Source organism: Grampus griseus, assembly GCF_964374135.1.
Source record: "Grampus griseus genome assembly, chromosome: 7".
In the NCBI taxonomy this organism is placed as follows: Eukaryota; Metazoa; Chordata; class Mammalia; order Artiodactyla; family Delphinidae; genus Grampus; species Grampus griseus.
In genome coordinates, this window is record NC_139001.1 from 44,231,769 (window position 1) to 44,257,807 (window position 26,039).

At 36.1% G+C, this 26,039-nt stretch overlaps 1 protein-coding gene across 3 annotated transcripts in view; it reads right to left on the bottom strand.

Annotated features, from left to right (window-relative positions):
* Window positions 1–25,947, bottom strand: part of PMS1 (PMS1 homolog 1, mismatch repair system component) — a 98,752-nt gene extending 72,805 nt beyond the window's left edge. For 2 of the 3 annotated variants that reach the window (XM_082657920.1, XM_082657918.1), the window contains exons 1-5: window positions 25,827–25,947; window positions 24,985–25,100; window positions 20,600–20,751; window positions 17,546–17,728; window positions 7,960–8,062 (exon numbers count right to left, since the gene is read on the bottom strand). In XM_082657920.1, coding sequence (XP_082514046.1) covers window positions 7,960–8,062; window positions 17,546–17,728; window positions 20,600–20,731 — 418 coding nt within the window. In that variant the 5' untranslated portion in view covers window positions 20,732–20,751; window positions 24,985–25,100; window positions 25,827–25,947. The remainder of the gene's footprint in view (window positions 1–7,959; window positions 8,063–17,545; window positions 17,729–20,599; window positions 20,752–24,984; window positions 25,101–25,826) is intronic. The other variant, XM_082657919.1, reaches the window with a different exon arrangement.
* Window positions 25,948–26,039: the final 92 nt, after the last annotated feature.

Sequence of the window (26,039 nt, forward strand, 5' to 3'; positions counted from 1 at the left end):
ATGTAGCTGGCATTTACAATATAATTGTTAAATAAAGATTTTTAAAATGTAAGAAATATCATGTTGGGGAAATCCTACCAATAGCTTGGAACTCAATGTTTTAAATGATTCTTACATTGGGTAATAACTGGAGAAAAGAGTTAGGAATAAAGAGGGATAAAGCTTACAGGGTCCTATATAACCTTCACTATGGATATCTTCTTTCCTCTCAATGTCCTTCCTTCTGTTATTCCAGCGCATCAGATTTCTTTCCACCTGAGGGCTTTTGCACATGTTCTATCCCCTACCCTTTGCATAGCTAACTCCTTTATCAACCTTCAGTCTCAATCTAAGTAACACCTCTTTAGAGAATCCATTCCTGAATGCCCTATCAAAGGCTGTTGCTCCCAAAGTTAAATCACGTTTTATTTCTTCCTAGAAATGATCAATATTTGAAAAAACTTGTGTCTGCCTCTTCTTTTAGAATACAAGGAGCATGAGAGCAAGTAACTGTCTACCATGTTTGCCATTAAATCCCCAGCACTTCAAACAATGACTAATAAGCTGTGGGCAATTAACTAAGAATTTTTGAACAAATGAATGAATGCACTGAAGAAAGAAAATAAAATAAATAAGGTAGTAGGTAGAAACTTTGTTTAAATTGTTTCTGTAGTTAAAGAAGCACACATTGTATTTTTATAATTTTTGGAAGGGAATTTACTATAAAAGAAAAAAACAAAGAAAACAAGGTTAGGGAAAAAAAGATCTTTGTGGAATAGGACCAAAGGAAAAGCTGTATTTCTACTTTGCTCACACCTGATGTTTTTCTGCTTTTTTTCTCTTGATTAGGTGCTTCATTAGCATATCACAGTTAGCCTTCCATATCAGTGGGTTCTGCATCAGCAGATTCAACCAACCACAGATCCAAAATAGTTGGGAAAAAAAAAAATCCAAAAAGTTCCAAAAAGCAAAACTTGAATTTGCTGCGTGCAATGGCAACAATTTACATAGCATTTATAATGTATTAGGTATTATAAGTAATTTAGAGATGATTTAAAATATATGGGAGGATGCATGTAGGTTATATGCAACTACTACACCATTTTATATAAAGGACTTGAACATCTGAGAATTTTGGTATTCGCAGGGGGCCCTGGAACCAATCGGATACTGAGGGATGACTGTACTAACAATTTAAAATGGTTTTCTTTTTTGGCCTCCCTCCATTTTTATGTAGGGTATTTTCTTGGCCTAAATGTACATGTCACTTCCACCAAAGAACAAAAGTCCTAGGAACACCACAGTATTCCTCACTAGTAACACCGTGGTGCTGGTATTCTCTGCCTTAGGGAAGTAAAAAAGCTACTGTTAAGTTCTGAGGTAAAGTTGACAGATCAAGGAATGCACGCAGAACAAGTATGCACTCTGCCTCCATTGCTAAACAGAGGTCACACTCACAAAAGAATTCACATCACACCCTGTTCTGAAACCTCTTATGCCTTCTGCTCATCTCAGGCTACATTCTCCCTAGATTTTTCCTCCACTCCAACAGCTTCAACTGCCTTTCATATGCCAATGATTCTTTTCATCAAAACTGTAAGAAACACCATACTGTTATGAAACTCTAAAGAAGATAAAACAGGCCAATTAAAGTATGCTACAATGCCTTAACAACAGTCCCATGCAAAACAGAACTAGTCACACCAGACTTTCATGCTTTGATATTACTTTCAACTAGTCCCATGGATAAGGCAATTTCCTCTGGTGTCTTCAATTTCAATGCTTGGCATGTGACAGCAATCCTTTTGCATTTAACGCAGCTTTTTTCACTTGTGGCTATTTTCTCTTTTTAGGTCTCATAAAGCATTTGTTGCTTCAGAAAGAAAATACAAAATTGTTGTTTATTCCTGAAATCAACACACAAATTACAAACAATGCACAAAACTGCTTGTCCAAAAAGGATTTGAGGAAGCCATTTATTATAAGCCACAACCTGTTTTCAGAGATGTCAAAACATGCATCTTATAATTAAGATATATATCTTAGACCTATAACACTCAAGTTATATACAGATGCTTATTCAAAATTATTACCTGGATATCCCAAAGATACCTCAAATCACCACACACAGACCTGAACTCATAATCTTTCTTCTTGAGTCTGATACTACATCTATCCTCCCTTTCTCACATAACACTGACATCCAACAGTTTCTAAAAGCAGGTACTCTAGATTTCCTCTACCTCTTACTACCAATATTGCTTAAGTCACCTAGCCCTATCCATTCTATCCCCAAAATATCTCTCAAATTTATGTCAAGTTCCTTCCTTCTCCTCAAACCTTAGTTCAGGATAACATCTCTTCCAGTAAGACATAAATTACGGTAGGAGTTATAATGTCTTACTGGTTAATTTTTTTAAATAGCATGATATCCATCCTCTACCTAAAAAGTTTCAGGGGCTCATCACTGGTTGCAAGAAAGGGTACAAACTCCTTACCATGATAAAACAGGCCCATCATAACCTAATATCCAAGTTACCATTTTCTTACCTAATCTCCTGCATCTACTACCTCCCAACATTCTCACAGAACTTTGCTATGTCATGCTTAGTATACCAGTTTAACTACTTTATTGGCTTTTTAGCTATACTTCTTTGTATTATTTTTAGTGGTACATTTTTTAGTTCTAGAATTTTCATTAGGTTCTTTTTTAGAATTCCATTTCTCTGCTGATATTCTCCACCTTTTACCAATTGACCATCTTTTCCTCTAAATTCTTTAACAGTAGTTTTAAAAGTTCTTGTCCCTAATTCAAACATCTGCAAGTTTGCTTATATCAACTATTTTTTCTCTTGACTATGAACCTCACTTTCCTTTCTTCATGTCTCTCAATACTTTTATTTTCATCAGACATAATATATAAAAGAACAATAGATATTGAAATAGATATTTTCCCCCAGTGAACGTACTTCACTTTCTCATCAAACAGCTAGAGTGAAGAATAGAGCTCTTCAATATATAATTAGAGGAGTTCATCTGGGTTGGAGCTGAGTTGCCCCTTTATTTAGTTCCAGTTCACTTCTGGTTTCAAATGTCTTGAGGATGGAATCGGGTCTCTCTCTGCCTCTAGCAAGGCTTCGGGATCTAAGTACTGTAAGACTTTAAGATATTTCTCTCTCTAGCTCAGTCCCAACTTTCTTCACCACTGCTTACTCAGCAAAAGTCCTGATGAGATTTGGCTTCTTGGGTGAACTAGCTCTGTGTTTGAGGATCCTATCCTCCAATCTGTCATGTCAGCTCACATGTGGCTAATAAAGTTCAGCTGGTTTCTCCTAGGGCCATAAAAGATCCCTTGTCTATAGTAGGCTTGCTCCTTTGCATGCCTATGCCTCCAGGCTCAGTTAATGCTCTCAGGGATACAAGCAGCCACCAATCTCTTTGTGCCTAGGTGCACCTAAGAAGGGTCATCTTCCTCTTAAACTTGGTTCATTTAATTTCTTTGTGACACAGTTCTCCAATGAGTTTTAAAAAATACAAGATTTTAACTTATGTGTTTTTCCCCCTCATTGTTACACAGAGAGCAATGGTCTCCCGAAATCTTCTAGAGCCATCATTCTTCTCTTATTGAAAGGTTATGCTCTCACCCCTCCTTACTACCATTTTCAAACTCAAATGTTATCTTTTCTGAAAAATTCGCTCACCTTCCTCTAGGCAGCTGGTGGCTTCTTTTTACTGTCATTGCCTGTTTACTCATCTGTGTTCTCCACTCGTCTGTGAATTCCTTTCACTCACCTGTGTTCTCCACTAGCCTGTGCAAATATAATGACATACACTGTAGCTGTGGACAGATGGTGGGAAGGAAGGTAGGCAGAAATCAGTAGGGCAAAATATGTGTTCATGAAAGGAAAAGATGTATGTTGGCTTTTAAATATATCTCTGCATCCAAGACCACACTGTACCTAATCCATATATTAATTGATAAATTATTGCTTCAACAGCTAAAACTGTTTTCTCTGAACAAACTGAGAATTACCAGTAAGCCAAGAATTATATATATGTTCAAATAAAACTTAATGATGGAAAACTCTGCTGATTCCAAATGAAATGTATATCCTTAAAAAAAGTACCAAGTAATACTGGCCAATAGGGAGGAGGCCCTAGTATACTATCATGTTTTACAAGAGAACTGCTCAGCTCTCTAACTTTAGCACATTCTATAAACACCAGAATTAAACTGCAGTCTGTAATATGCTCTCTGTTATATTTTTACATGACTCTATGTTATGTCATTTATAAAAGCAGCTATTTATATTCCTAATGTAAAGAGGTATGATTGCTTGACTGTATCAGAGTTTTCTTAAACTATTTAATGAATAAAGTTCCATTCTCAACATGAAAAAAAAAATCCTTAAACACCTGCACAATCACACATAGCAGGGATTTACAAAGAACATGATGCATTACTCTAATAACTCTAATAAGAGTAGGGAAAGGATATACCCTGATCACAGTACTTTAAATATACTACTTTTGATATCTGAGAAATTCCTAAGGCAGAAGTACTAGGAGGTGTTAAAAGAATTTGTCCAGGAGGGTAAATCAACTTAGAAAGCTTAATGCTGATTATCTAGGGTAAAGAGAATAGAAGCGATGACAGAAAAAAGATACGGCCAAAACAAATAATTTAGTCAGAGTTCTTGGTAAAAGAATTTAAAAGCTAGAAGTTTATTTTTACATTTCTTGTTAATTTTAAAAACGTCTTAGAACTGAACAGAAGGGTAATTTAAAATGACATTCTATTAAACACATAAATCATTTTAAATGATTAAATTAATCCATAAAACAAATACCTACATCTGGAAAAAACAGAACTGGAATCTCTAGTAAAACTATTCTTAAACATTTTAAAACATGTTTTAAAGGGGTAATGGATTTTCCAATGCCTAAGAAAGATTCTGTCGTAAGTTGTCCCTGCATCTACAGTTAGGCTATCTACAGGTGTCATCATCCTATCAGATGATATGAGGAGTAACTGCTAAGCAAGTATATTCACACCACAGCAGAAATTAATCTACAAGAACCCTAAATGCACAGGTATTAATTAGGATGGTTGTACTGCAGTTTTATGTTACACAGAAAATATTTAAATGACAGGTGGTGAAATGTGAGTCTGTGATTCAATCACTCAAAAACTATCAGCACTAAGGCAATATAAATGTAAAAGACTTTTGAAAGTGCTTGTGGATTTTTATATGTCTACACAGAGCAATAAGAAACTAAGAGTTTGACTTTTTGTTGTTTTCCTAGGCAACCAGCTGTAATTGGGGGAAAAAAGTGAGTTATGAAAGGCAGTGACTGGTTTCGCAAATGTTGACCTTCTAAGTGGGTAGTTTCTTAAGATAAAAGGAATATGCTAAAGAAAATAAGGTTCATTTACTGACTGTAGAAATTTCTTAATATGCTTATGTGGTCTCACTAAAGTAGAGAAGACTCATGTCAGCAAGAAAAAAAAAATCAATAAGCGACTGGGCAAAGATCAGAAGGATACCATATTTAAGGATTGTTATTTCATAGTTCCCATGGAAATGGATACAGAAAAGCATGAGAAGTATGAGTGATGCAGAGCCACTGGCCATCCAGATTAGACTGGCTACTACCAAGATAAAAATAAATACAATTAAGTTTTATAAGGTGACTAGATTACTTCAAAGTACTCCATAGGCTAGCCACTCAAATATCTCCTAATGGTTTCTTAATCTCAACTCTCAAGAACTGGGGTCAGAGCATTTCTGAATAGGGACAATATTAAAAAATGCCTTCTCCTTGTCTTTATCTTCAGTACATAAAAAAGAAAAAAAATCACAATCTATTACTTTTAATTAAAACATGTACAATATAATACATCAAATTAAATCACTATTAGACTTGAGCTCATTTTTATTAACTGAATAAATGAGAAAAAAGTGTGTTTTCTTAAGAATTCCTATTAACTCTTTATTTTTTTTTTTGCAGTACACGGGCCTCTCACTGTTGTGGCCTCTCCTGTTGCGGAGCACAGGCTCCATAAGCACAGGCTCAGTGAACATGGTTCACGGGCCTAGTCGCTCTGCGGCATGTGGGATCTTCCCGGACCGGGGCACGAACCCGCATCCCCTGCATCGGCAGACGGACTCTCAACCACTGCACCACCAGGGAAGCCCTATTAACTCTTTATGTAGATGCAAAAATAATTCTTAATGGGCAAAAGTAATAAGTAACTAATTTGAGGATTTATAAAATAAGAGAAAGGATGAGAAAATTTGGTATCAGTATTAAGATACAAGAAAATAAATTTCAATGAAGACAAAGAGAAGTCATTTGACAATAAAATAAATCCAATAATTTAACATGAAAACTGGAGGGAAGAAACCACAGAAAAACATATAGTGCTTTGACAGGGAGATCAGCTCAGTGCTTTGTGACCACCTAGAGGGGTGGGATAGGGAGGGGGGGAGGCAGACGCAAGAGGGAGGGGATATGGGGATATAAGTATATGTATAGCTGATTCACTTTGTTATACAGCAGAAACTAACACAACAATGTAAAGCAATTATACTCCAATAAAGATGTTTAAAAATATATATATAATGCTTTGATAAATTACAATGAGGAACCCAAAAATTTTAAATGAACTTACAACAAAATTGGAAGGACAAATAACAAAAACAAACCCCCAACAACAACAGAAGTCCCTTTTCAGATCTAATCATTCTTTTGCACATGACTCTAAACAGGGCATATCTTTAATATTCTCTCAAATTTATAGATCCCATTACCAGAAGTTAGCAGCATGAAAAAGATTAAAGGAAATATGTGAAACTCAAGCCTGAAGAGATTTTTTTTCTTTAGAAGTAAATAAGTAGTAGAGGAACTTAAAAATATAAGATGTCAATTAAAACGTACTAAAATTACATAAGTGTATAAAACACTAGAGAACTAAATTACAGAACCTCCCTGGCAGTCCTGTGGTTAAGACTCTGCGCTTCCAATGCAGGGGGCGTAGGTTCAATCCATGGTTGGGGAACTAATATCCCACAGGCCATGTGGTGTGCGTGGCCAAAAAAATTAATAAATAAATAAATAAAATTTTAAAGTTAAAAAAAATGTAAAAAAAAGAGAACTTACAAATAGAATATTATTATATTTATATACGATATAATTTATAATATATTTATTTGCTTCAAATAATATAGAAAGGAAGGAAGTGGCTGAGAGTATTAGATGAAACATTAGTAATGAGTTGATAACTATTGAAACTGAGTGATGGGTACTCCATTCCAGGGTCCTCAACTCCCAGGCCGTGGACCGCTACCAGTCCACGGCCTATGAGGAATCAGGCCGCACAGCAGGAAGTGAGTGGTGGGCGAGTGAGCGAAGTGTCATCTGCCGCTCTCCATGCTCGAGTTCACCCCCACCCCCACCACCATGCCCATCTGTGAAAAAACTGTCTTCCACAAAACCAGTCCCTGGTGCCAAAAACATTGGGGACCACTGCTCTATTCTATCTACTTGTACATATGTTTGAAGTTTTCCATAAATAGGTATATTTTAAATTAATTATTTAATCATAATATCTTGATAGGACGGTTTATTATCATGATTACTAAATCAATAATGTTTTAGGCATTTAAAGAAAATATTATCCTTCATATGTAAAGAAGACACTAGTAATCCAGCAATAGTAAAACAACTGCTCTTAAGAGTTTTACAGAATAACTAATCCATATTGTCGCTCAAAGTCTTTCACACAGTTCCTCTTGAGGACAACTCTATGTATTTAAAAGGTTAGCAGGTAAAGTAAGACTGAATGTTCACTTGGAAGTTAACCAGCCTTTATCAGAAACAAACCCAAAGCAATACACTTGAATTTAAGGAGTAAACAATTTTTTTAAAACAAACAAGACAGAAAAGGCAAAGAATGCTACAAAGCTTCTCTCTTACCTTGACCAAGATGTGATGGTTTTTGAGAAATTATGTGGCCACTGCCATCTAAAACATACTGGGTGCTAAAATTATCAGCAGCAGTCCTTGTTGTAATTAAAACCTGGAATAAAAAAAACTCTAATAAAATTATGATTTTAGTTATTGCAGTGGGCTTATTGTAAAATTAGATTTAAAATAATAATTATATATTTCCTTGATAGATAGAAGTTTTACTTAATAAGGTCTTACAACCATTTCTCTTGAAATATTCCTTAGAGTTACATTAATAAGCAATAAGCTAGCTTACATTTTCTATGTTGCAAATTACCGATTTTTATTTCAAATATTTTACTTTAATTAAAACGTACACAAATCAGTATACTTGAAATGGCTATTTGTATTGTATGTATTAAATGACTTATATCTGTAAAATCAAATCAACTGCATTAGGGAAGCTTGCTTTTTAACAGACAATTCCCATAAATTTGTTGGCAAAGTGAAAAATCCCTCCTTCCTTTATATTCTGATAAAACTGCACTTCTCTATTTCAAGTTAATGGTTCAAAAGAATAAAAATAAATAAATTATACATATATGTATATTTATGTGCAGTTTTTTCTTAAACCCAAGCTTTGAACTCATTGTTTTAAATGTAAAATTTTTATTAATTAAAAAACTAGCATTAAAACATGTAAGAAAGGATTCCATTCAGCATGAAAATATTTCCTAAGATGTTACAGTCATAGAAATATAAATTTTAAGAATGTCTGAACTCTTCTAAGCAATCCTCACCCTCAGCTTTCTATTTACCTACTTTGTGAGATTACTAGAAGTGTACATGCTATAACAGTAGTAAAACATTCCATTATCAGAAAATACCATAGGTGGGGAGTGGGAATGCTGGCAAAAAAAAAGCAGGGTGGATTCAGAAAAGGGTAGCCTCCTCACATTTCTAGTGAGTAATGTTGATCCAAAACTGGGAGCAATCTTTCTCAGCCATCCATGAACTCAGCAGAGCTAGCTTAAAATAAATCTATATAATTTAGAAAGAAGCCACAAATATACAGCTCCACTGTTGGAACTCATCCAGGTCCAGTTGGGTCTACATTTAATGGTTCTGTCACCAAGTCCTAACCATGCCCTGATTTCTGGTAGGCCAAATGGCTCTGTGGAACATGTCGGTACCATGAAGGGAAAACCAGAGTCACCACAAAAAAAATTTGGTTTCTCTAGCTTACAGTCCTAGTAGAGTCTATTAGGTTCTGTCTAAGGGTGACGTCCATAAAATCCTTATTAGAGGCTCATTGCTGCAGGCTGCTATTTCCGTCAAAACTGTTCCCTCAAAGAGTTGTACCTGAAACAAAGTTGTGAGCCTCTGTATACTCTTAAGTGATTATTCTACTTCTTCTAAAAATATATTCCATGGTTCAAAAGTTGTATTTTAAAAGTTTTCCTGATAACCAATCTCAATCTTCCTACCTACATCCCAACTCTATTGTGTCCAACAGTGATTTCCTCTAGTAAAGTTTGTTTAAAACAAAGAAGACAGAAATTGCTAGAGATTTTCTTTCCTGTTTCTAATTTAATTACTCTATGATTGTCCCTTTAAAAACAATTCTACATTTAACCAACCACTTCTCCAAAATGCCACGGTCAACTGAATTCTATTTCTATTCTCCAAAGAGCTAGCCACCTGACCTAAAGCTGGTGTCACTGAGCAAAGGCAGCCCTGAAACTCTGAGTTCTAGTACTAACCCTGCCAGTGGCTTGCTAGATGGTCCTGAATAAATGATTACACTATCATTTTAAGAGGACGGTGATGATAAGATGAAGATGATGCTAATAGTTTATAAGGTTACATGGGTTTTTGTGTTAACTACTTAAGGGCATTTTACAGATATCAACGTGTTCATCCTTTAAACACATTACTGAATAATAAATATACTCCAGCCAAGATAAACTGAAGTGCTAAAAAACAAAATAGAACCTTAGTGGTCATAATGTAACATTTATGTTATGGTAAAAAAAGAAGAGAACACAATATTTTTTTCCAATGTCAAATTTTAAAAAACTAGAATGTTTAGGGTACTATGAAATTTATTTAGATAGGAAATGCTTTGCAATTCACTTCAAAAGACAGTGAAAGATAACACGCCTAAGCACGTTTCACAAATTCATGAAATACAGTGTTCCTCAAAGCAAAAAATTGTATTTCAAGAGTTCATTTCATCATATGACCCTGTGTCCTGGGCAGGAAACCTTTTTTTGGATGAGGCACAGGTTCAGAATGTGTTAGCTGTGAAGCAGCTAACACATTCGAATCTGTAGCAACTCCACCATCAGGAGCATCTCCAATATTACAAATTATTACTGGTGCTTCCTACTAGAGACATTGAGGAATTGTGGCAGTGAATGAATCTAGTGGTGTCAAGAAAAGAAATAAATAAATTTATTTTAAATAATTTTAAAATGAGAGGTTTATTTTAAAAGAAGTTTTAGAAGTCCTTAGAGGTTATATCAGTTATCAGTTATTAAAAACCAACTGTCTGGTCCAGTTACTGAGTTTCAAGAAATTATAGTACTATTACAAAAGTTAAAATTACATAAAAGCATTTAAATTTTAGATAAGTACAATTTTTCTCAATGTTTTAAAAAGAAAGTAAATTGAAAAGCTTAGGATGTATCCTAGCAATTCATGAGAAAAAAATATCCTCTCTTGACAAAAATTCATTGAAGATAATCATATTAAAGTTTTGTGGGGTTTTTTGTTTTGTTTTGGCTGACTTTTGGACAAATACTTTGGCACAAAAACACAAATCTGAAAACTAAGGTAAATGGTCCTCATGATTCAGCTAAAATGTGGACTGTGCATGGATCACTGAAATGTCTTTTTCTTTCTCTGTGTGAGTATGCCTGCCTGCCTGTGCATAACTATACTATGATTTCAGAGCCTTCCTCCAGATAGTCCACTGAGGGAGACTAGCAACAGGGAGATCTTGGCCCTGGCTTTTCTCCTTTCAGCAGAGTTTTATTATTTGTGAGAAGGCTGCATTTATTTAGGAAGCAGGATATACCAAGTGTTTCAAAAATCCTGTGCCTATTCTAATTAAAGCCCTACCACAATGGCTCTAAAGGACACAGGAGGTATCCTACACTGTGGAACAGGAAGCAGGAAACAGCAGAATGAAGCTAGAGGCTTCCCTCTACTACTCTTTTACAGCTATGTGGAACCACAAATAAGGGCATCACAACTCCCATCTTCGCTATGTGGAACCACAAATAAGGGCACCCCAACTCCCATCTTCAAAACAGAATGACTTAGCTTCTCATTCTGCCCCCCTTCAGCCATGGAGGTTTAATGTAACATAAAACAAAAACAAATCTATACATCCCTTTTCAACTCATCACAAAATGTATAATGAACTTGATAGATCAAAATAACACATAGCACATTATAACCACTTTAAAAAATTTGGATGAATGAATCAATAAACATGAGTTTTATGCATGAGGATGGCTGGCAACTCTTCTAATTCTTCCCAAGGAAAAACAAGAGAAAAAAAGTGAACTTAAGCTACAGAATAAAGACCACTGGTGAGAATTAGAAGGAATTTACCTAGGAATGGCGGTTAAATTTTAGAAAGGATTTCCTGAAAATGTTGAGGAGTCTGCATAAACTTTGAAAGTTAAGGTGAAATATTGCTTACCAACAAGAGAATGAGCAAGCCTGATGACGCCATCACCTTACGTGATACAGACGCATGCTACTTTTCACATTCAAGTCCAGAATAAAAATAACTTTCATCTTCATGGCACATGACCATATTCTAGATACTTTAATACATATTATTTCATTTAACTCTCAAATCATTATCTGCACTTTATAGATTAAAAAAAAATTGGCTCTCGGAAAAGTCAACCTGTTTTATGCCTTTGGCCAACTCTCTTATTTAAACTCTTGGAAATGATAATTAGGCTTCTGAATCTTCGTCCAGAGTGTGTTCTAATTTGAAGAAAACAAAACAAATCAAAACTGTTTTGTATTCCTCTGAAAACTGAGATGTAATTTAGCCTCCATTTAAAATCTATTTCAAAAAACTTACACGAGTTTCTCATACATTTCCTTGGAGAAAAAAAGATCATTTTTAACATAATGTATACAAAATATCAGCCTAAAAGGAAATAAAATCTTTTATTGTGTGTTTTATTATGTAACAGGAAGAATATATACAAAGAGTCTTCTTAAAAAATTTTATGAACAGGTCAAAACAGGATTTTCACTATCTCTAGCTCATTCTGGTCAGTATGCTTAGTAATTAGTATCAGGAATTTAACACTGAAGACTGACAAATATCCCAAGATTATTGCTCCACAAACAACAATAAATTTCAAGAGAAGTTATGCTTGATGATACAATTTTTAAAAAACCGTATCAATTTGTTTCAGTCACTGACACCTTCATCACAGATTATGGAAGCAGTAATTCCAGTTTTAAATACCAATAGATCACTCTGTAGATATAAATTTTTTTTTTTTACTCTTTTGGACTGTTTAAGATTGGAAGTCATTTTATAATTAACAAATTAGGAAAACTGCCCATTCTTTTAAAATGTATAAATAAAAAAACAGAATTAGACGTATTTTAAATTTCTTCACCCAATTTTGCTGAAAGTCTACTTAATTTTTTCTTTTTATAACTAAAATTATTAACATCTTTAAAATAATCTAACAAAAAATAATTTCAACAGTTTTGGGTGATGGCTGTTTAGCAGTGTGACAAAACTATATCCCAATTGCATATTATCAATCTACCGAGTCTGAGATGATTTACATCTGTATGACTTTAAATTATCTACATCAGTTAGTTTGGCAGATAAAATGACCAAATCACTAATTTTTATTATGTAACTGCAATCTCTATCCAAAGATTTTCAAAATAAGTTGGAGCCTTTAAAATAAACATGCAACTTCTATACCTGAAACTTCAATTCTTTCTGAATGGTAAAGAATATTGTTTAAAAAGTTGAATTTTTTCCCCAAAAAAGCACTCATTAATTTGCCTTGCTGAATAACAATTTTTAATTTTTAAATGTAATTGACCTTAACAACCAGGTATTACTTTCTGTGTTTCTGAAATACTATTCAGAACCCTCCCATATAATTTTTAACTTGACTACCCCTTGATAACCTCTCTATGGAGCACTGTGGGCCTGAGTATATTTATTATTTTAATATGAGGTTTTTTGTGGGGTTTTTTTTGCAGTACGCGGGCCTCTCACTGTTGTGGCCTCTCCCGTTGCGGAGCACAGGCTCCGGACGCGCAGGCCCAGCGGCCATGGCTCACGGGCCCAGCCGCTCTGCGGCATGTGGGATCCTCCCATACCGGGGCACGAACCCGCATCCCCTGCATCAGCAGGAGGACTCTCGACCACTGCGCCACCAGGGAAGCCCCAATATGAGGTATTTTTAAACTTATAAATACCTTTATAACCATGCTAGTAAGAAAGCAGCATGACCTACTGTGGAAAACTCATTACTGAGAGGCATGAAATTGTAAATGAATTTTTGGCTTTGCCATGGATACATTATGTGTCTCTAAACAGGTCACAATTTTCATATTCCATTTACTTCACTGTGCACAGTTCCTCTGAAGTAAACTACTTAGCACAGAACCCTGCATACAGCAGATACTGAAATATTAGCCGACTGATTATTAGGCTGTGTTTTGAAGTTGGGGTGAGAAAACCTGGCATTTGGCTTCACAAGACCTCGTTTTCCTTATCAGTAAGATAAGGAGACTAAACCATAAAAGACTGAGATGGAGACCAGCACTGGGGAGTGCTCCAGAGATGATCACTTGTGGGGGCAGGGCAGAAAGAGAAGTGAAGCTGTGCCATAGTCACAAGGCCTTGGCAGACCCCAGGGGGGCACTCTGGAGCAGAAACAGCATGGCAGAGCTGCTTCTGGATTGGAATAAGGCCTTTACAACCCCGCATCAACTAGTCATTGGATGGCAGGTTGCCCTGTATGAGGTGGGTAAGGGTCCACTACTAATACAAGAGGCCCCTGTATAAGAAACAATCAAACCTAAATCATCAAAAAATCTGTGACAAAATAGTACTTACTGTAAGATTCCATTCAGATCAAGTTCAAGTACAGGTATGACTAATCTATGTTGATAGGGATCAGAACAGCCATTACCTTTGAGGTGTACTAAATGGGAGCGGACATGACAGAAAACTTCAGGGATGCTGATAACGGTCTAAATCTTGATCTGAAGTATACATACATAAATACACACACACACACACACACACACACACACACACACACACACACACACACACACACACACACACACACACACACACACACACTTATCTATGCGTGATTTTCCCAAAGACTTACAAGAAAAGAGAGTCCACAAAATACTGGAATATTTTCTAAGATAAACACTTGACATTGCAATATGTAAACTGAACATAATTTTTTTAAAGCTTATAGTTTTCTATTATTGTGATACTTTGACAATTTTTTTATTCCTTTTGTGATTTTGATGAACAAAATTATTTTAAATATTTATACTTAAGGCATTCAAATGCTTCAAAAATAAAACAAGGCAAAATGATAAACCTAGATATCAAGTGGGCTTAAGTAATCAAATTAAAAAACAAGATAGAGTATTGCAGGATAAGGACTTGCAAAACTGCCATCTAAAATCAGAGCTACAGTGAAAATTTGGAGAAATCATGGCTGATGTACAATGTATTTTAAAAGACTAAGTATAGTACTGCCACCTAGCAGACAAAGTTGATAATGACCAACTTCAGTTCTGAAAGGTTATTATATACATCTTATAGAAAATACAGAAACGCTGAACAATGTATTATTCAACAATACTTGCCAAAATAAGGCTTAACAACTATAACTATCTGCCAAATTTGGACGACTGCTAAAAAAGCGAATACTTTTATTCTCAAACAAATCATATGATTTCTAAAATAGCCACTGAGAACTCCAACAATAGTACTAGCACTGGGAGCTTCAAAGCTTCCTTGGTACAAATCCCACCCCATTTTCAAAACAGACTCTTTGTACAAGATTCTAGGGCTATAGGTTCCCATACACAGTCTCGGGGGATAAAAATGGGCAATGGCCAGTTGTACCCTCTAGTTGCTCTTCCCTAAAATCTATCTGGAGACTCAGTGAACTCTAAATAAAGCAAGAGCTGAGAAAGATAGAGAAAGCACACGGTGTGCTAGATTTTGCATAGAGATATTAAGCAGAATGCACTTAACGAATGACAAAGTCTTTCCTTCTTTAGTGATGTCTGAACATCTGGATTCTAACAAGCAAGGGCCCTTAGTCCTCTGTGCCAGAATAGCAAAACCTCCCACTTTAACCTCTATCTCTTCCCCAACCCACAATTTTTCTTTCTTACATAGGCATCAGCTTACAGAGTCCTGAAGTAAAGAGTAAGTGAATACCTAGCTGGGGCCCTTGCCACAGAAAACAGAAAATCTACACTTTGCCAGCATTCTAAAGGCAGAAGGGCCAAGGGAAAACCAAAATAAGCCTGAAGAATATATCATTGCTGGGGAGACTAGGCTACTAAATAGATAAAGAAATAGCAACAATATCTCATGTCCTTGCCACTTTTCTGGGACAATACGTATAAAGTCCTATCATTTTACTGCACCTGTGCACGCTCACCCAAACAGGGTCTGCCAGCCTAAGCACAAAAGAAAGGATACACAGCCACTGGGCAAACGTAGGTAGCTAAAGAGAGCCTCACAATTACCATGTCACTAACTGGCACACAGATACTATCACACTATAAAACAGAGCCTAACACACACAGAATAACAGTACAGCACAAAGAAACTAGTGATCAAACATAACTGAGATACATGGAAATGAAGAGATCAAGGTTCTAGATGGGCTTTGCCACAAACTAGTTATGTAACTTAGGCCAGAGGCAGTGACGTATAATTGGTACTATGCAATGGAGTGGGTCAGGCACTGAACTTAAGGGTTCACAGAAATTGAAAACATCTAGCAATCAGAAGAGCAAAGTTCTAGCTAAGGTTTAGCTCAAGTCAATGCACATCTCTAGAGCACAATCCAGTTATCTGTATTGACTAGAGTAGTATTTCCAGAGTGCATTCCACAGCACAACAGTATAACAGTGATATGTGTCTCAATAAAAGAGTTTCATAGTCAAGTAAGTGCAGGAAATGTCTGTACTATAAACCACCAACCTCAGAGATTCACAATGCACTTTAGTACAGTAAAGGCTCTGAGAAGTGCTTACAGTTAAGATACCTGTTTAATTTTAATAATTTTCCAAGTCAGTGGATCACTAAACCATTTTTTCCTCTTATAAATGTTACCACTGAAAAACACTCTTTGCCATTCCTCAAAAAATTAAACAGAATTATAGTAGTCCCCCTTTAACTGCGGGAGACATTTTTCAAGACCCCCAATGGATGCCTGAAACTGCAGATAGTATCAAACCCTATATATACTATGTTTTTTTTCCTATGTATACATACCTAAGACAAAGTTTAATTTATAAATTAGGCACAGTAAGAGAATACCTGAATTGCTGGCATCACTGCTCTTGCACTTTGGGGCCATTATTAAGTAAAATAAGGGTTCCTTTGAACACAAGCACTATGATACCTTGACAGGTCTGATAACCCAGATGGCTAGAAAGTGACTAACTGGCTGGTAGTATATAAAATGTGGATATGCAAGACAAAGGGATGATACATGTCCCAGGCAGGACAGAGCAGAACTGCACAAAATTTCATCATGCTACTCAGAATGGTGCACAATGTAAAATTTATGAATTATTTGTGGAATTTTTCCACTTAATATTTTCCGACAGTGGTTGACTGTGGTAACTGAAACCATGGAAAGCAAAACCATGGATAAGGGGGGACTATTGGACCATTTGATCCAGCTATTCCACTTCTGGGTATATACCCAAAAAAGTGAAAGCAAGGACTCAAACAGACATCTGTACACCAATATTCACAGCAGCATTATTCACAATAGCCAAATAGTGGAAACAACCCAAATGTCCATTGACAGATGAATGGATACAAGAGTATCATTCAGCCTTAAGAAGAATGAAATTCTAATACATGTTACAACATGTATGAATCTTAAAAACGTTATGCTGAGTGAAATAGGCCAGACACAAAATGACAAATAGTGTATGATTTCAATTATAAGACATACCTAGAACAGTCAAATTCATAGAGACAGAAAGCAGAATACTTACCAGTTACCTGTGGACAGGGGAAAGGAGAATAGAGGTTTATTGTTTAATGGGCATAGTTTCAGTTTGGGATGATGAAAAAGTTCTGGAGATGGATGGTGGTGATGCCTACACAACAATGTCAATGTATTTAATACCACTGAATTGTACACTTAAAAATGACTAAAATAGTAAATTTTATGTATATTTTACACAATAAAATGTATATTTTACGCAATAAAAAAAAACTCTTTGCCAAATTCTGGGTAAATTGTCTCTTAATTCTAATATTGTGTTATTATGAAACCACTAAAATAGTCAATACACATTACCTCACCTCAGCTACACAACAAATGGACCCCAAGGCTTCTCCACGAAAACCGTAAGTTGTCAAATTTTCAAGATCTTCATGACCTCTTATTTTTGAGGTATAGTACTTCACTGCCATCACGGGCGCATCATTAGCCTTGATACCCTCACCATTGTCTCGCACCTCAATCTTATCAAATCCATAGTTCTCCTATGAAAGTTAAACAGTACTTTTAGTATATAAGGACATTAAACTATTATCACATTTACAAACAGAATGTAACACAAGTGAAATGGTTTTGTCATTTATCTATCTTTTATGGAAACTTAACATTTAAGAAGCAAGAGTTTAAATTCTTAATTCTACCAATTCCTAGCTATGGTACTACGGGCAAGTCCCTTATTTTCCTTGCACTCAGATTCAACTATAAAATAAGGAGATCAGTATGATCTTCAAGGTTCCCTAGAATTGTTTCAGTATGATAGGTATTTATGTTTAAATTTATGTTTAAACTTGCCCAGAAATATTCTTCTAAGTTATATACACTTTTGTATATATAATCTCTGAAATAAAACAGATTACCATCACCATCAAAAACACCACCTGGGGGCTTCCCTGGTGGCGCAGTGGTTGAGAGTCCACCTGCTGATGCAGGGGTTCATGCCCTGGTCTGGGAGGATCCCACATACCGCGGAGTGGCTGGGCCCGTGAGCCATGGCCGTTGAGCCTGCGCGTCCAGAGCCCGTTCTCCGCAACGGCAGAGGCCACAACAGTGAGAGGCCCACATACCGCAAAAAAAACCCCAAAAAAACAAAAACCAAAAAACACCAGCTGGTTCTACCCACCAAGAGTCTAGCAATCATCATTATTCAATCTGATTTTTAATACTTTGTCCCTGAACTACTTATTGCTTTCATAAATAAATAAAAATCTGCTACATTATAGCTTTCTAATTTTCTTTCTGCAAATAGTCACCTAACAGACTGCTGAGAAAATACAGCTAACTGGCAATCTCAGAGTTTTTAATTTGAAAATGGAGGGAAAAAAACAAATCATAGCTTAATATTGGTAATTTAATACTAAAAATATGCATACATAATAAATACAAAGCATAAATTCCTAGAGTGATCACATTTTCTATGAATACCATATTCTAAATTTGGTAGCAAGCTTCTATCATAAGCTTTACTTCACAAAGTTTATGTTTATGGCCTTAAATGTATGTTATAAAGGGAAAAAAAATCTTCCTACAATTATAATGACTCTGCTATTTAAAAATAATACTTTTTAATAACCTAGAATTATATACTGTATCATTACTTTTTAGATAAATTAGAAATAAAAGGTGTTGGGGGGAGACACCTAAGATTTAGTTTCTTATCTCTCCCTCGATCTAAAAATTATCTTTCTGGGAATAGCTTGTCTGCTTCATTTTATAGAAAAATAATTATAGAAATGCAAATCTTTCAATATAAATAAGAACTGCAGGCACTTGAGTAAAATAACACAAAGATCTGTTTATATGTTTAAAATAATATCTACATGTTTAATTTACTAATTATGAAAACATTCCTAGTCAGAACAGTTATTACTGTGTGAAACTATAAGAAAACAGATCTTATTATGTAAAGCAACAGACTTGTTTATTCTAAAATTCTACAAAGCAGGAACTGGCAAATGTCAAGAGACTTAAATATGCAGCAGGATAAAAATGTGTACTTTAATTTACTTTTTAAAGAGGACTTCTGTTGGCTCTGTAAAACGATTTCTAAAAACTATGTTTTTCTTCCAAGAACTTTGAGAACAAGACATATGTTTGCCTGCCTAAGATTCTTAAGTTAAATTTGTCAGATATAATTATATAATCCTATTTAAGTATTATCAACTGTATTCTAATCAGACTGAACTGACTACATAAAATGTCTAAGAGAAAGAAAATGTCTTTCTTTCGGTTTAATTTAATTTTTTCATGTTTATAAAGCTTTTACTATATTATTTAAAACCAAAGTAGCGGTTTGATAGACTATAGAACAGCGGTTCTCAGCATCAACCAGAAACTTGTTAGAAACACAAAGTTGGGGCTCTACCTAGAATCTGAGATTCTGCGGCCCAATAACTGTTTTAACAGACTCCCTAAAATTACTGATGCACCCAAATGTTATGAAAACCACTGGCATAGAGGAAAGATCCTGAATGAGTTTTAGAGTCATAAAGACCTGGATTGCAATCTCAGCTCCAGTACTTACTACTTACATGACTTTGGGAAAGTTCTCAGAACCTCAATTATTTATAAAATGAGTATAGCAGTAGCTAATTCATAGAGCTTTTACAAGGAGCAAATGGGTAACATATATATAATATATGCATATGTATATGAAAAGGGAAGGTCTCTTTCCTACAAAGATATTCATATCAGTAGTCTTTCTAATGCCATAATACCAGAAATAATATGAATATCTGATAATTAGGAGATTACAAAAAAATGTATTCTTACGTTCACTCAAATTTATTTACCATTTATGTACCAGATACTGGACAGGTATAGAGGACACAAAAAAATATAGATCTTACCTCCATGAGCTAGTAACTTATAACAGGGGAGGTAGACCTGAAGACTAATTGTAATAAATCATAATAAGAGTCATAAGTCATTATTAACTCAAATGATTTAATATGTAGCACTTAAATTTAAAAATGTGAAAACTATGAAGCAACAAGGGACACCGTTCTGAAATAAGATTAGGTAGAAAAAACAAAATGCAAATGAGAATATATAAAACAAGTAAACACAAATAACCAAGGATAAGTATTAGAAAATACAGACAAACTAATTTCATGTTTTATGTGATAGAGTCCTTTAGAATAATCTTTCCTTTATAATTTCCTTTAATGTTACTGTAACACTGATCCAAATTAAAACTTATTTTTAAGAATTTACTCTTAAACAGGACAAAGGGTTCAATGTCCTAAGAATAATTTACTGTTATATAAAGAAAAGAAAGGTAATAATTGTAATGAGAAAATATCTGTCCAACCCTTTTTTGCTTTAAAAGTACTTAGCAGCATCTCAGGGACACTCACCAGTTTAACATCTATGCTTGTGGCACCAGCATCCAAGGAGTTTTCAATGAGCTCTTTTACGACACTGACCACTGAAGTGATTATTTGAGAACTGGAAAGGAGGCGAATTGTTGCTGCCGGCAGCTGTTTCATTCTAGCTTTTAGCAGAGTAGCTAGAAAATAAAATATAAGTTGTAAAAATAAAAATTGTTAAACATTCCTAACAGAACTGATAGCAACAACAGCAGCAATAATAGCAACACATATTTATTGAGCCTCACTGTATGTCAGGGTCTACTGTTAAGCACATACAGTATTAAATCATTTATTTCTTACGAATACCCTTTAAAATAGATGCCATTATCATCTCCATATTATAAGACTAAGGCACAGAGAAATTTGTTGGTAAATCACACTATGTTACTAATTAAAGAATGATAAGAATAATTGTGCAATAAGTGTAATATATGATGTGTCTGGCTAGGAATCACCAGATGGTGCTGCCAACTGTTATGCAGATAATGTCAGTCATGTGCCTTAATGGCAGTTGCACTTGAACATCATTAGTCATCTACACATTTTGATGAATTACAGTATCTCTTTCAATTATTGAGCTCTTTTAGAGTTAGGAAATCCAGACTCTAGAATTACTCTTAATCTAAACTAGTCATACTCAGACATATCATATCAGATTACTATCCTATGCACTACTGTGTCTAAAACATCTTTCTAATCATGTGGCTCCCCAAAGCCAAATTATGATAAAGCTCAAACCATATGCTGGCATTCAAGGTCCTTTACATGCCGATCCAACTTGTACACCCAAAATCTCTCTGCCAGTAATTGTTTTAGCCATGAAACCCTTTGTCTGAAACCTTTTCAAACAAAGAAACAAAAAAATTTCATATGGAAATCACGTATGTAAAATTTGCAGGCAGTGGGGTTTGCAACTACCTTAATGCCTAACTCAGAAAAGATTTCAGGCAAATAAAAAATACTAGCTTGACAACATGCAATTCCTCTAGAGTCATGATTTTATTTGACAATAAAATGGTGGGGGGAGGGGGAGGAGCCCTAGATACTTCCTTAATTTACCATGACTAGTTACATGCTCACATGATGATCTGACCCTATGGAATCTAGATCCAAACGAAACAACAACGCCAAAGACAAACCAAACCAAATAAAAAGGTTTCTGTTTAGGATTCTTTCTCAGGCAACTTAAGACATAAAACAAGCAGAGTCACATAAAGTTTAAGAATAAGTAACTGAGCAAGAAATGGAGTATAGCCATTACAATGATTACATAAAATTTTAAGGGATGCATTTCTGGGAAAAAGTCAATATACTGAGTTCTGAATGGTGTTAACTGTTCACAATTCATAACTATATTTTGCTTTGTACAAGGCAAAGCTGATTAACACAATGGAAAAATATGCCACTAATTATTATTATACACTAATAGCTATATAATGTTGAGGAAGTTAAAATTAAACTCTAAAACTCAATCACCTAACCTAAAATAGAGATAATAATGATATCATATGGTTGTGGTGAGAAGTAAATAAGATAATGTATACAACGTATTATAGTGCTTGGCATATACATGCTAAAAAATCCCAGGATCTCTGGACTAAATTGAGTTCCTCCAAACTACATGAATACCACACCCCCCAACACACTTCTAACTCCTAGCCCCACAGGAGCTAACCCAGTGCTTGGTATCAGGTTAGGCTTGGGTTTAAGAAGTCTTCTTCCTTAGTTTGAGAGTCCCAGGGATCTAAGAAAAACATTTATCAAGCAAGCTTTGGCGTATAAACCTAGCCTCACCTCAACCTTCCCTCCTTCTGCAGAGATTAATTAATCTCTTTATTAATCTCATCATCTTTGTCTCATTCTCTATAATCTCTCTTCCAAAATCTTCTATTTCTCCCCAGCAAGTCCCTAATTTCATCCCAATCTTCCCCCTCTTCTAGTTTACTGAGATCAAGGCAGACCACAGCATCAACTCTATCTTCACACACTTTACCTCCTCCACCATACTGTGTCCTTTGGTTTCTTAAAATGTCTCCACCTCTACCCATGTTCTTCTTCACTCAGTCTCACACCAATGTCTTTCTTCTAAACTAACACTTTCACCTAGTTTCTTTATCTAGTCCCATCCCTCCTCCAGGCCTCTTGGTCTTGAAAACAAAAACAAAAAATTCTTCCCTCAACCTTATTAACTCTATGATTATCTTCTTTCTTTATGAAGCCAAACTTGAATAAGTAACCTGTATTCACCGTCACCAATTCCCTATCACCAACTCACTTCCAAAACCCTTGCAAAATAGCTTACACAACCACTGTTAGGATTTTGTTTTCTTCAAGTTCACCAATGAGATCTTAAATCATCAAATCCTTTTCTCAGGATTCACATTCCTTGATATCCCTGAAGCATGTGACATTGATGATACTGCCTATTCTCAAGGATTATACCATCCATCAATACCTCTTGGATCTCTTCGTGTTTTCTTCACTCTCTTCCCAGAAAAATGGGCATTCCCTAATCCCTCTCCCCTCTTCTTATATACCCAAAACCCTATAAACTTAGATGTTATAGAATAACATCTAAATCTACATCTCAACAGTGATCTCTCTCTTCCCGAGTTAAGACAGACATTTCTTACAATCAGTGTCACTACTACCTCAAAATGTTTATAAAATAGAACTTATCTTCTTGTTCCGCCCTCCATACCTCCCACTTAACTTTGCTATTTCTCTTAATAACTCACTGTTCTTAGTGACCAAGTCAAAATCTTCAATCTTCCTTTGCCAGCAATCCCACCCTATTTGCACCTCCACTTTCTCCTAATGCAATACTATTTATTATTCTAGACCCGGTTTCAATATCATTTGTAACATGGTCCTTTCTGATCACCCAGCCAGGAATGACCCTTTCCTCCCATTCCGAAAGAACTTGGCTTGCTTATCACACCCCTGTCCTGACCTATACAACCTCTAAATGCACGGAATTATATACTTCTGGATGCAACACAGAGTAATCAGAGTACTTCACTCAAGGTGAGTACTTCATAATTATTAATGAAGTGGCCACGAAAAATAATTTTATCGGCACCTACCTCATGCCAAGGTAAAACATTAGGAAAAGTGACCTCCTTCCCATCAAGTCACCATTGCCTTAACTCCTTCCCTTTATGTATTCTATTTTAACTGGACTCCATATCATCCCCTTCATCACTTGTATCTCCTAACCAGGCTTTTTTCTAGAATCCAGGGCCTTATTTCCAACTACTTTCTAAATATCATCATTTAGATGACCGAAAGGCACCCTAAACTCAACATGTCCCAAAGAGATCAGATCTTTCTCTAATTAAGTGTCTTTCTTGCTATATTTATTTGATAATAAAAATAACAGCTAACATAAGTTACTTAAATATATATATATACAATTATTCCAGTTAATCCTCACAACAAGCTTATGTATAGTGTCATTCCTCTATCACAAACAGGATTTAAAAGCTTGATCGCTTGTTCCAAGATCACACAACTATTAAGTGACAGATGCACACCTGCATATTTTGTCATGTTTGACTCCAAAGGCTATGCTCATCCAGTCTCACAAAGCAAAATTAGAAACCTTGAGTCATCCTTGAAATTCTCCTCACTCTCTACATCCTGCCACCCACTCCTGCCTCTCTTACTACCTAAATATTTCTCAAACTAGTTATTTCCTCTCTATCCCTATGGCTACTGCCTCTGTTCAGCCCTTCAACAATTTTCCCCTGACCTATTGCAATAACCAGCTAATTGACAGCTTGCCTGGAATCTCAACCACCTACAGGATTCTTTCTATAATTTACATTTAATCATGTTGCTATCCTACTTAAAATTTTATAAATATTTCCAATTACTAACTATGTTAAATCCAAACTCCTTACAATTGAACCTCTGTCTTTCTAATCTCATCCCACTCTTCTCCAAATGCACACTAGGCCAGTCATACTATGCAACTTGTCTCTCTTAATGTGATGGCAGTGACTCCTTCCTTGGCTCATAAGGTTTCCTTTCTCTACTGATGACTTCTCACCATCCTTCTAGATTTAGTTCAAGTATCACCTCCTCGAGGAAGCCTTTCTTACCAGCTCCAACCCCTGCCCCAACAGATTAGGCAGTCCTTCCTCTGTACTCCCAGAGCACCTTTTCCTTATTTCTAATCCCAAACTCATCACAGATTATTCTAAGTATTGGATTTCTGTCCCTTCCTCCTGGCTGAGAGTTCTCTGAGGATATATTAATCTCATATCCCTAGCACAACCTCTGGAACATAACAAGCATTCCACCGTATGTGTACCAAACGGCATCTTTTGAAAAGTGGAAGGGTTGATATCAGGCTTACGACTCACAGCAAAGAATGTCTAAGAATGCCAGGAATCAGTCTTCTATATTTGCTGAGAGGTAAATCAAACACTACTGAAAGAGTGCTGACGATCAGGAAATTCAGTTAAGGCTAACAGTGTACCTAAAAAAGAAGTAAAGATCAGAGAACTCATAGATAAACTTTAGGAAGCACACAATGAAATAATTATTTTTTAAAAAAACGTAATAAATCTAACCTAATTGGTTTTATAAGGCCATTAGAAATGCAATATATGTACACATATATGTGTATATACAGTCAACATTCTCTTACACCAATTTTGAAAAGCCATTGTAAGTTATTTCAGCAATATGAATAAAAAAACCCCACATTTCCTCAGCATATAACACAAGTACCTGTCTTCAGCGTGTAGACAGACCCAGAATGACACCAGTAAAAATCATGGTTAACCGAAAAGTTTGCTTCTGCCACTTGCATGATGCCACAACCTACAATATTATAAAACCCCTCACTCACACTCTAGACAGGCTGAGTTACGGCCGTCAGGGGTTAAAGTTTCTTCCTGGCAAACAACAACTTTAAGATCTGCACCCAGAAGGATCTGAGGAATGGGCTGCAACAAAGGCCTAAACACCATTTAGTCAGGGAAGTCCAAATCAGACATTAAGCAGCCCACACCTGCTGGGAGACCGCTCTCCAGGTGTGCGCGCTCGCGAGCCGGGCTTCGTCCGCTTCCCGCCCCGCGAGGGGGGGGAGGGGCGCCCACTGCGGCCGCCGGCGCTCCCGCCCCGACCGGGACAAGTGGAGGGGAGGAGGCTCTCGAGCTTACGATATAAGAATGAATACCCGTTAGCCACACGACACTACCTTCTTGCTCGCGCGAGGTGGGCAACAACAATCCACTAGCAGACCAGCCAGCATGCCAACCGGAGCCCAGGCCCGGCCTGGCGGATCCCCGACTCACCCACAACGTACGCGGGGCGGGGCAGGCACCGAGCACACCGCCCTTAATCCCGCCCTGCCCGGCGAACGTGTGATTGGCGCCGTCCTCAGCCAATGCCCTGGCAGCGCGTTCCGCCC